We start from the raw sequence: 12,500 nt of genomic DNA on the forward strand, positions 1-12,500 counted from the left end.
ATGTTTGATGCTCCCTGTGTTTGGTGCCTGTATCGGCATAAAACTCGCACACTGAGGATTTGTTAATCGGCACAGATTACACAACAGTACAACATTATGAAATTGTTTGGTGGAGAAGTAATACACGCGTGTGCAGGCACACAACATGCACACATGCACACCCCTACATCTGCACTATCATATAGATAGAAAAACTATCTATATATAATTTTATATATATATATTTATATATATAGGAAATTTCATCTCTGCAGATGTAACACAGGTCATAGCCACTATCAGTGTTCATTGGCTTAGCCATAACCAGTCATGTAATCATAAGAATGATGTACCACAGTGCAAAGAGGAGGTTCCAGCACTCCAGGTCCATCATCAGTACACACACAGTCATTTACAATGTCTGCATTACCCGCCACTGGCCTTCAGTGAAAGAACATGGAAATCAAGCACATTTAGGTTCTATTAACAGATTTGCCTTCATTTATGCCATCTGATGTGGTATATTTTTGAATGTGTGTGTGCGTGTGTGTGTGTGCCTGTGCACGTGTATGCATGTTTGTGTGTGCATTTGTGTGCGTGGGTTTGTCCCCTGCTGCCTCTAAACCTGTGCTCACTCCACAGAAGACAGGCTCCTCATCCGAAAGTACATGTTCCCGACCTGGTTCAAGTGTTTCTGGCTCACCGGGTCACACCATATATGTAAGTGCTGTTAACACATATACACTCTCTCTCTCTCTCTCTCACACACACACACACACACACACACACACACACAAAATATTTTAACCCTATACATCACTTGTTGTATCACAGTCACCTATGGCACAAAAAAGAAGCCATATCCTCTAAAACGGAGAACATTCCATCGGTCCCTCCACCCTCTCTAAGTACCAGGACAGACACTGGTTCCTCTGCTCTTGGTTTGCAGAGTTATATGACATTTCTTTCAGATGCTGTAAGGTAATATGGCGTTGTACATATTGTAGTGTGATCTTCTTTTCTGCTGTCTTGTGTATAAACAGTCAACAACAGGAAGTAAACAGCGAAGTCTGCATTTTGTTCAGAAGAGTACTTCTTTGTTCCTGTAAGGGCCCTGGGAGAGAGCTTGTTTTTTCACCTCCCCTCTCTCTCTGGGGTATAACAGAAAGGATCTGGATTTCCAGTTTACACATCATAATCATTTACATTGGGAACAAAGAACGCTTAATATCCTTAATATACTTATTTGTGTGATTCACTAGTGATTCATTACTGTATGAACTTTGAATAACAAAATGCATAAGTGTCAGCAATACATGAATTTGAACGAACATGCAGGATCTTGAAAAAAAAGTAAGAATTGTTTAAACTGATGAAACTCACAGCTGTAACCCTAACCTTAACCCTAATCCTAGCCTTAATCCTAACCTTAACCCTAACCGTAACCCTAGCCCTAGCCCTAACCCTAACCTTAACCCTAACCCTAACCCTAACCCTAACCCTAACCCTAACCCTAACCCTAACCTTAACCCTAACCCTAACCCTAACCCTACCGGAGGGTAAACGGTGGAAGGGAATTGGGCCTTTCAATAAATGTGAAGAAATCTTCACATTAATAGTGTAAAGAGCAGTATCAGTCATAGAGCAGTATCAGTCATAGAGCAGTATCAGTCATAGAGCAGTATGATAGTCATAGAGCAGTATCAGTCATAGAGCAGTATCAGTCATAGAGCAGTATCAATCATAGAGCAGTATTATAGTCATAGTATACTATCAGTCATAGAGCAGAATTATATTCATAGAGCAGTATCGTTATCATAGAGCTGTATTATAGTCATAGAGCAGTATCAGTCATAGAGTGGTATTGTAGTAATAGAGTAGTATTATAGTCATAGTGCTGTAATGTAGTCTTATTGTAGTGTCATAGTCATAGTGCAGTACTGTAGTCCTAGTGCAGTGTCATAGTCATAACGCAGTACTGTAGTCCTAGTGCAGTATCATAGTCACAGTGCAGTGCTGTAGTCCTAGTGCAGTGGTATTGTAGTAATAGAGTAGTATTATAGTCATAGTGTACTACTGTAGGCTTATTGTAGTGTCATAGTCATAGTGCAGTACTGTAGTCCTAGTGCAGTGTCATAGTCATAGTGTAGTCCTGTAGTCCTAGTGCAGTCATAGTCATAATGCAGTCCTAGTGCAGTGTTGTAGACATAGTGCAGTATCATAGTCATAGTGCAGTGCTGTAGTCCTAGTGCAGTGTCATAGTCATAACGCAGTACTGTAGTCCTAGTGCAGTATCATAGTCACAGTGCAGTGCTGTAGTCCTAGTGCAGTGGTATTGTAGTAATAGAGTAGTATTATAGTCATAGTGTACTACTGTAGGCTTATTGTAGTGTCATAGTCATAGTGCAGTACTGTAGTCCTAGTGCAGTGTCATAGTCATAGTGTAGTCCTGTAGTCCTAGTGCAGTCATAGTCATAATGCAGTCCTAGTGCAGTGTTGTAGACATAGTGCAGTATCATAGTCATAGTGCAGTGCTGTAGTCCTAGTGCAGTCATAGTCATAATGCAGTCCTAGTGCAGTGTTGTAGACATAGTGCAGTATCATAGTCATAGTGCAGTGCTGTAGTCCTAGTGCAGTATCATAGTCACAGTGCAGTGCTGTAGTCCTAGTGCAGTGGTATTGTAGTAATAGAGTAGTATTGTAGTCATAGTGTACTACTGTAGGCTTATTGAAGTGTCATAGTCATAGTGCAGTACTGTAGTCCTAGTGCAGTGTCATAGTCATAGTGTAGTCCTGTAGTCCTAGTGCAGTCATAGTCATAATGCAGTCCTAGTGCAGTGTTGTAGACAGTGCAGTATCATAGTCATAGTGCAGTGCTGTAGTCCTAGTGCAGTATCATAGTCACAGTGCAGTGCTGTAGTCCTAGTGCAGTGGTATTGTAGTAATAGAGTAGTATTATAGTCATAGTGCAGTCATAGTCATAATGCAGTCCTAGTGCAGTGCTGTAGTCCTAGTGCAGTGTCATAGTCATAGTGCAGTACTGTAGTCCTCATGTAGTGTCATAGTCATAGTGTAATACTATAGTCCTAGTGCAGTGTCATAGTCATAGTGCAGTGCTGTAGTCCTAGTGCAGTGTCATAGTCCTAGTGCAGTGCCGTAGTCCTAGTGCAGTGCCGTAGTCCTAGTGCAGTACTGTAGTCCTAGTGCAGTACTGTAGTCCTAGTGCAGTGTCATAGTCATAGTGCAGTACTGTAGTCCTAGTGCAGTGTCATAGTCATAGTGCAGTGCTGTAGTCCTAGTGCAGTCCCAGTAGCTCTGCATGCTAACTGCTCTCGTGTGGGTGTGTGTGTTCTGTGTATCCCCACTAGGCAAAAGTAGACAACGAGTTCCTTGATTACAGAGATCTAGCTGCCATCCCCAAAGTCAAAGCCATTTATGACATCGAGCGTCCAGATCTGATCAACTACGAGCCACTTTACACCACCTCTCTAGATGAAACAGAAGAGAGAGAGAGTGTTGGAGAGGTACAACTCCAACTTCCTGTGTTTGTGTGTGTGTGTGGGTGGGTGTGTGTGAATTTGGGAATATGTGTGATAGTGTGGGATGACTGGTATATATGAATGTATGTATGTAATAGGAGTTATCTGACAGAAACAGCTCTGTTCAGTTCAACTACATGCCAAAAGTTATTTGAAGAAATACCGTGTAGTGTACACACAGTACTTCATATCACATTTGGCCACTGAACAGTAAAGAACAATAATTTGTAACCTATGGCATTGTGACCCTTTTTTGTGGACAGCTTCAGACGTTGAGGCGGGATCGTTCCTTTATGCCAGATGACAGAGTAAGTCCTGCTTACCTGACTTGAACCCAAACATTAACCTTTCACCTTACAAAATCATAAGTGGCTCAGTCTTCCAGCACTCACATTCATTGTCATTGAAATGCCACTGTGTGCGTGTGTGTGTGTGTGTGTGTGTGTGTGTGTGTGTGTGTGTGTGTGTGTGTGTGTGTGTGTGCGCGTGTGTGCGTGTGTGTGTGTGTGTGTGTGTGTGTGTGTGTGTGTGTGTGCGTGCGTATGCGCATGTGTTTGCGCACATGTATGGGTCCTTTGGGAAGTAACTGAGTTAATCTTTAGATACTAACAAAGCAAAATCACTGGTGTTGGTTGAAAATGTCATCTTTCAGAACAGTAAATTCATTGGTCTTAAATACAGTGCTGTGATGCCTCATGAACTGTGCTTCGAACGATTTACACTTTTCTTTCATCTTGAACTCTTTCAGACACCAAGAACCATGTCACCAATTGCATCTGCAGATGTAAGTGCAGTTTGTGTTCTATGGTTTACACTGAGCCTCACTAACACATGTCCATAACAACATAATAATTCACAGACACAGCTGTTATTGTTTTTATCTGCTTATTTATTTATTATACGTTTCTAAAAACTAATGGTAATAACTTAAGAGTTTAATTGAATAGAGAGATAGAAAGTTAGCTATATCTAAAAATATTCAGATCATAAATGCTTTGAAAATGCTGTCACTCTCAAACCTTAGTTGTTGTTTTCCTAACCCATGTTCATGACATGCTGGTGACTCCTACTTAACTAAGTCCAGCATACATTCATATTTGTGAACAGGCTGTGTAAATGCCTACAGAGACTGTGTGTTACTGCTGCTGGAGAACCTGTATTTCTTACAGAGTTATTATGACATGAGAGGACACATCCTACAGCGATCTACCAGCCACGGTTCCATTGGATCCCCCGTCTACAACCGCCATAATTATACGCCATCAATCTCACGCTCACCACAGCACTTCCACAGACCAGGTGAGGCGTGGCCACTCTGGGTGTGGCTGGCGGGTGTCAGGTTCGCTGCATGTCCTCCGTAACATCCCTGCCCTGAAATGCTCCGCCCGGTCCTCAAACACGTGCATGCATGTGCTACCTCGCTAAGCTAACTGGACACTTTCGTCCAGCTGTCCAAACCAACGCTGAGGTTTTAAGACGCTCCTTTGGTTGTGGTGGTATGAGGTGGCCACTGCTCGCTTGCCCTGGTCACTACGGTGACAGCAGTTCTCAGCCCATCATCCTGTGAGATCTGTAATAACGCTACCTCTCTGACCTTTGACCTTTCTGATCCGAGGCCCTGAGCCGTCCAGTGGCCGGAGCTCCCCTGGAGCGAGCACGCCTCCCCTACCCTCAACTCCGAAACATTTCCATGTGCCAGGTACAGAGGCTACTCTCAGCTCCCCGTCTCCACAATCCTGTGGACGTGTGTCAGTAACAGCGTGCCGTTGTGTTGTCTGTTGTCCACACATCTGTCGTTTCTGATTGTGGATTTAAAGTCTTATTACTGAATGCATGTGTCTCTTATCACATGAGTCCTGCCCTTCACGTAGTGAACGGGGACATGGTCAGTTTCCATCAGTTCGTCTGCAGTGTCTGTTCTCGTGGTTCCTCTGTAGATGTTGTTGCTATCGAGCACTGTGTAATGTGTCTCTGTAGATGCTATTTTGCAGCTATGTCTCCCAGCCTGGGGCTTTCAGTACTAGTTCATGAACACTATCTGACTGAACACCATCTAACCGAACACTATCTGACTGAACACCATCGAACTGAACACTATCTGACTGAACACCATCTAACCAAACACTATCTGACTGAACACTGTCTAACTGAACACCATCTAACCGAACACCATCTAACCAAACACTGTCTGACCGAACACTATCTGACCAAACACTATCTGTCTGAACACTATCTGACCAAACACTACCAAACTGAGCACTATCTGACCAAACACTAACTGAACACTATCTAACAGAACACTGCCTCTGCTAGAAGGACTAAATCTCCAGCTGTTCATGTTTGTTCATTTTAACTTAATGAACAGAAACAGTCAAATCATACAGTGTTTTTGGTGCTTTTTGCTTTGTTCTGTCCTGGACGCATTGGCTCGTTTGACGAGTAGGTCCACGGGTGTTTCTGCTGGGTCCCGGTGTCCTGTTGTCACGCTCCAGTCCTGAAAACCTCGGAAATGGCTGCTGCAGTTCTCACTCTTCACAGATTGTGAATGTTAAATTGGCAGTCTGTTTCTGATCTTTTTTGAAAGATCATCTGTGGTGATTTCACGTTGTCTCACTTCACAACAACTCTTGAACATCCTGAAATAGTCCTGAATTTGCATAGCAGAAATTATTTTACCAGCGCAGGATTTATTTCACAAGATTTTGTTAGTGTTTCACTAAAAATCCAGTTCCATTTTGTTTCAGTGCTGGGTTTGTTTTAGGTTTGTTTTTTTTATATTATCCCTCTTTCCTCATTTACAGCAACCAATGTAAACATAATGTCATCTTTTTTTTAGATCAAAATGTCAACATCTACCGGAAGCCGCCCGTCTACAAACTACATGGTACGAACAGATCAGATTCTCTTCTAAACTGCTTTCAAACACAGATGGCATGGTGGCATAATTTGTGACAGATGAAAATATTATTAGAACAGTTTCAAGCATTCTGATCAATGCAAGCATGATCAATACAGACATTCTGATCAATGCAAGCATTTGATGAATCCACAAATTGACATGAATTGACAAGACAAATTAATATTTACATAATCATTTACACTACCATCCCAATTAACAAATTAAATATAGATGTATGGAGTGTGAGCGTGGTGCGGGGAGGTTAGGTGTGTGGGGGGGGGGGGGTCTCTTCAGTCCCACATGCCTTTTTGTATTATTATTGAATTACATAAGAGTCTGTTTGCATTCCAACACAAATCTGGCCTAAATTATTCATCTTTAAATGTCTTTTATCTTGGAAATACAAAAAGCAACACACCCCACAGCTAGACTGGTCTGTACTAAGCTATACTAAACTAATTAGCCAATACTATAATATATCTTACAGTAATGCCCTGAGCAAATTAAAATAGAACCCAGTGACTCCAAATCTTAGGCCATGCTTAGAACTGATGTGTTGTTCTACCTCTTCATTTTGTATGCATTTCATTTTACCATACCTTTACATCTGTTCATTTTACCATACCTTTACATCTGTTCATTTTACCGTACCTTTACATCTGTTCATTTTACCATACCTTTATATCTGTTCATTTTACCGTACCTTTACATCTGTTCATTTTACCATACCTTTACATCTGTTCATTTTACCATACCTTTATATCAGTTTATTTTTGGTTTTGTTTGTCCAAAAGTCCAGTTATTTTACTTTAAATCTGAAGGGTGGAGAATGTGGCGGAGTTCGCCCTGAGTAGCATGCTTTCAGTGTGGTGACAGTTGGGGCCTGTGAATGGTGCTGTCTCATGCAGGAGGGGATGGTTACCTTTCCTGCTCCGCGGCGTTGTTACGTGTTGTTTGGCCTGATATCTGGTCAGTCTTGTTCCCGTAATCCAGTTTACCAACCAGGCCAGGCTACCCCTTTTCAGCCCAAAGCAAGTCCGCTGATGACATGATCCACTAAAAGAGAGACAGACCTGCTGCTCTCCATCGCCGCCCTAGGTGCAGTCTGCCCGCACTGCGCCTGCTGTGCCCCACCCACCCCTCTCAGCTTGCTGCTTCTGCTCTTCCCTTCCGCCTCCCATCCCTTCCTACTGGGCGATGACCTAATGAATATGCAAATGAAGGACGTAGCTGGTGTGGCAGTTCTGCCTTCATGTTCCCTCATTAGCATTTCATTAGGATAAAACAGATGAGATGTTGGGACGTGGGTTAATAGGGCGTTTCCTTTATAGTGAAGTTCCTGGATACATTCAGCTTGTACTCTAGTTTAAATTGAACATGTTTTACACATTATTATTAAAGTCTGTCGTGTAATTACAAGGTTCTGTTTCCCCTGTTATTGTGTTTATATGACAATTACAAGGTGAACTTTTTTTTTTTTATAATTATTTACAGTCCTGGTCAGTTGTATTTGTGTAAAAACCGAGAAGCAGCTTTACAGAAATGTAAAGAGAAATGTAAAGGCTGGGAGCTCTCCTCCTACAGCGCTGGCCGGAGATGTCAGGAGATTCATATCAAACGCAGAATTAAGACGCAACATGCCAGCAATAAGCAGTATAACCTGAGGATAACCTGACAAAGGTGGAGTGAACTACAGATCCTGCTGAATGTACGTATAATGATGGAACTCAAAACAGGACTAAGAAGCATCAGAATCAGGGTGAAAGTTCACGCATGAGGAGACTTGCAGTTATTTTTAACTCATGCAGAAGTTAGAGAGGGATGTGAAAACCTCCAGAGCACCCAAGTGAGTTCTGGTTTTAGCAGTAGGAGTGTAAAATGCATGTGAGGTATCACATGATCTATCAAGTGGAGAATCATGTCAGGATCTCACACCAGCACCACGTCAGGCAGTTGGAGAATGCTCAGCGTTGGACAGACACACAGGGCAGGTTTATTACGTATATCTACAGTACTCTGGCTGGATATGAGGACCATAAAGCTTCCAGCAGGCCTACAGCAGCACAACTAGAACCTCAGGGTCCAAACCACCGCCAGCAAATCTGAAGAATCATGTGACAGAGGCGGAGTGACACACACACATCCAAGTATTTGTCTAATGAATACAACTATTGATAATACAGTTGAGATTAATTTCTGAGAAAGACGTTATTGCATAATGAAAGTTAAACTAATGATAATTGGCAGCATTATAAGAGTCATTAATCCATTCAGGGGAATTTCACTGTTTAGAGAATGTCTTAATCTCATTTATTTCTCATTTATTTCTCATTTATTTCTCCTTTATTTTCCACCTGTGGTGCCTTTATTCCTTCTCTGGTAATGTGACCTCATGCGATGTAGCTTCTGTGAGGTCAGTGAGGATATCAGAGTGACCGTGTGTGGTCGTGTCGTGTTCAAGGCCCGGGCTTCGATATGAGGAGGAAGTCCTGCGAGGAGGATGAGGAGGAGGAAGAGGTGCAGAAACGCAGGCAGCTTCAGGAGGAACATCTCAGCAAGGTACCAGCAGAGCGCCTCACCCACCCTCCAACCTCAGCCTGACCTTTGGTTTTACGCATTTCGGAAATATTTTCCTAAAACATTTTAGAGAGCTTGGAGAGGTGAGCAGTTGAGTTGAACTGCTGAGTTCCATAGTTGAGAGAAATAGTTGAATTACACTAAACAGTTGACTTCGATAGTTGAGTTAAATAGTTCAAGTGAGTTGATCTGTTGAATTGCATTGAACAGTTAGTGTGAGCCCGTATGTCTGTGTGAGCCCGTGTCTCTACGCGAGCCTCTGTGTGAGTGTATCTCTGTGTGAGCCCGTATCTCTGTGAGCCTCTGTGTGAGTCCGTATCTCTGTGTGAGCCCATATGTCTGTGAGCCCGTGTCTCTGTGTGAGTCCGTATCTCTGTGTGAGCCCGTATCTCTGTGAGCCCATGTCTCTGTGTGAGCCCGTATCTCTGTGTGAGCCTCTGTGTGAGTCCGCATCTCTGTGTGAGCCCATATGTCTGTGAGCCCGTATCTCTGTGTGAGCCTCTGTGTGAGCCCATGTCTCTGTGTGAGCCCGTATCTCTGTGTGAGCCTCTGTGTGAGTCCGCATCTCTGTGTGAGCCCATATGTCTGTGAGCCCGTGTCTCTGTGTGAGCCCGTATCTCTGTGTGAGCCCGTATCTCTGTGAGCCCATGTCTCTGTGTGAGCCCGTATCTCTGTGTGAGTCTCTGTGCGAGCCCGTGTCTCTGTGAACAGATGCAGTCTGGACTCGGGAAGCTCATCCTGAAAGAGGAGAAGGAGAAGCAGCTGATCAGGGAGCGCCATGCACGCAGCCTCTCCGCGCAGCGCTATGTTTCCAACAGCGCAGGTGGGCAGGAAGATAAGGGATTATACAGCAGACATACTTTGGCTCGCAGGTCTCAGTTTCATCTGACTGTAGCCTTCAGTCCATACAAATAAACAGAAAATAAAAATAAACAGCAGATGGGGAGAACTGGACAGCAAATAAAGTAAACAGGTGTGAGTAAGTTTGTATGTGTGTTTATTGGTGAAGAGGGAACAGCTCAGATCTGGCATTTCTCTGAGACCTCAGTCATCCCTTAACTCTAGTACTCACACTCACACTTAACTCTAGTACTCACACTCACACTTAACTCTAGTACTCACACTCACGTAACTCTAGTACTCACACTCACACTTAACTCTAGTACTCACATTCACACTTAACTCTAGTACTCACACTCACACTTAACTCTAGTACTCACATTCACACTTAACTCTAGTACTCACCCTCACACTTAACTCTAGTACACTCACACGTAACTCTAGTACTCACACTTAACTCTAGTACTCACACTCACACTTAACTCTAGTACTCACACTTAACTCTAGTGCATTCACACTCACACTTAACTCTAGTACTCACACTCACACTTAACTCTAGTACTCACACTCACACTTAACTATAGTACTCACACTCACACTTAACTCGCGTAGTACTCACACTCTTCCTCAGATCTTGCACGCTGAATTTAGCGATGACTCATTTCTTGTCTTGATTCCTGTTCCACGTGGCATTCCTGGCGCGGCAGATCCAAATTCGCCTTCCAAATCAGGATCCCTCCCAGGCTACGGCCGAGGTGGCATGTACCGGGTGAGTGGTTCCAACCGCCGGTTCAGGCCAGCTCCTCCTCTCTGTGCTCAGGCTGTGGGAGACGGCCCCCCCTCACACACCTTCTTCCTCTCTTGTCAATTTACAGCCTCAGTCCACTGACTTTACCCAGTACAACAGTTACGTGGACGTCTGTGGTGGCACCCGAGGTCAGTGCGCTGACACACACGCATCCATAACAATCGAGCCGTGTACACGCAGCTGTGATTTGGATCACTGCAGTCCATTGTAAACCCATTGACCTGCTGCAGTGGTAATCTAATTAGGAGACCGTGGTCATAAAAGACTGTGCTGTCTGTAACTCTTGACCTTTATCTCATTCTTTTGCTGGAATTGGAACCTTTAAACTGTTCTTCTGTTTTCCATGCTGCAGAGTTCCAGGTAAGTGGCATGAGCAGACATCTGTAGCCTGCGACACCGCCTGCGTCTGCCGGCCAGTGCAGTGTGTGTTTCCGTCTACACGCCCCCGTCCATGCTGTGACCCGACCTCGCTACACATATAACGCTCTCCCATGTAACACACCCCTCCCCACCCCCATGCTGCAATTCACCCTGACCCTCGATAACCTCATGAGTTAAATGTGCTTTTTTTTTTTGCTGTTGTCACCTGTCATGTTTTATGTTACGCTTCATGTCCTGATTTCAGTCATTTGTTTGGACTAACATCATAATTAATTCCAGACTAATTTTGTGTCATTCTGTGCCATTTTGTGTCAAGTATATAACTTTTTTGAAACTAAATAATTATATGGCTCACAAAAGAACAGCACGACTTCACATAGTAAAATGATTGTTGATATAATCTTCACAGTGACAAGATACTGGATTATTAAACTTGTTATAAGTCCTCCGTATTTGTTGTGAATTACTCGCTATAAGTAAATACCAGTGGGGGTGGTTTGGTGGTCAAACCTGTGTGCTCTGTGTGTGTCTGCTCTGTGTGTGTGCTCTGTATGTGTGTTTACTCTGTGTGTGTGCTTTGTGTGTGCGTTTGTCTGCTCTGTGTGTGTGTGTGTGTGTGCTCTGTGTGTGTCTGCTCTGTGTGTGTGCTCTGTATGTGTGTTTACTCTGTGTGTGTGTGTGTGTGTGTGCTCTGTGTGTGTCTGCTCTGTGTGTGTGTGTGTGTGTGTGTGTGTGTGCGTGCTCTGTATGTGTGTTTACTCTGTGTGTGTGTGTGTGTGTGTGTGCTCTGTATGTGTGTTTACTCTGTGTGTGTGTGTGTGTGTGTGCTCTGTGTGTGTCTGCTCTGTGTGTGTGTGTGTGTGTGTGTGTGTGTGTGTGTGTGCTCTGTGTGTGTGTGTGTGTGTGTGTGTGTGTGTGTGTGTCTGCTCTGTGTGTGTGTGTGTGTGTGTGTGCTCTGTGTGTGTGTGTGTGTGTGTGTGTGTGTGTGTGTGTGTGTGTGTGTGTGTGTGTGTGTGTGTGTGTGTGTGTGTGCTCTGTGTGTGTCTGCTCTGTGTGTGTGTGTGTGTGTTCTGGTTAAAGCCCTTACAGGACAGCCACCAGGCAGTCAGCAGAATGGACAGGGGGGTTTCTATGCCTAATATGGTGGAACTAAAAGCAAGTATCTCCCATCTGCTATGCTTCCTGTTCCTTTTCCGTACATGTTAACAGTCTGGGGAAAGAAAAGTTGTCACATGTCAGATTGTCTGATGGTTCTGCTTCAGAAATCGTTATAACATAAACCATGTTATCATAAGCATACAAAGCTCCGCCCAGGCCACACCCACTGGCTAATCGGGGGAAGTCAGACCTCTCCCGCTGTCTGCTGGAACAAACAGCTCACCAGCTCCATGTTCCCATGAGACTTTGCAGGTCACAATGATGCTAGTCATGACAATGACTTAACATCCATGACCATTCCTGAAAACTGTTCCCTAGA

The 12,500-nt window shown here is 43.8% G+C and overlaps 1 protein-coding gene across 8 annotated transcripts in view; it reads left to right on the forward strand.

The window, feature by feature from the left end:
• The window catches only part of ablim1a (actin binding LIM protein 1a), a 38,946-nt gene that overhangs the window by 23,629 nt on the left and 2,817 nt on the right, over positions 1-12,500 (forward strand). For 3 of the 8 annotated variants that reach the window (XM_081725328.1, XM_081725326.1, XM_081725327.1), the window contains exons 10-21: positions 622-699; positions 3,348-3,503; positions 3,782-3,826; positions 4,267-4,302; positions 4,688-4,817; positions 5,134-5,217; positions 6,355-6,402; positions 8,879-8,976; positions 9,706-9,817; positions 10,542-10,603; positions 10,710-10,770; positions 10,995-11,763. In XM_081725328.1, coding sequence (XP_081581454.1) covers positions 622-699; positions 3,348-3,503; positions 3,782-3,826; positions 4,267-4,302; positions 4,688-4,817; positions 5,134-5,217; positions 6,355-6,402; positions 8,879-8,976; positions 9,706-9,817; positions 10,542-10,603; positions 10,710-10,770; positions 10,995-11,029 — 945 coding nt within the window. In that variant the 3' untranslated portion in view covers positions 11,030-11,763. Of the gene's footprint in view, positions 1-621; positions 700-3,347; positions 3,504-3,781; positions 3,827-4,266; positions 4,303-4,687; positions 4,818-5,133; positions 5,218-6,354; positions 6,403-8,878; positions 8,977-9,705; positions 9,818-10,541; positions 10,604-10,709; positions 10,771-10,994; positions 11,764-12,103; positions 12,179-12,500 lie in introns of those variants that run through there. The other 5 variants (XM_081725329.1, XM_081725331.1, XM_081725333.1 and 2 more) reach the window with 4 other exon arrangements.

This window comes from Electrophorus electricus, chromosome 12 (assembly GCF_041902795.1).
Source record: "Electrophorus electricus isolate QZ-2024a chromosome 12, ASM4190279v1, whole genome shotgun sequence".
Lineage (NCBI taxonomy): Eukaryota > Metazoa > Chordata > Actinopteri > Gymnotiformes > Gymnotidae > Electrophorus > Electrophorus electricus.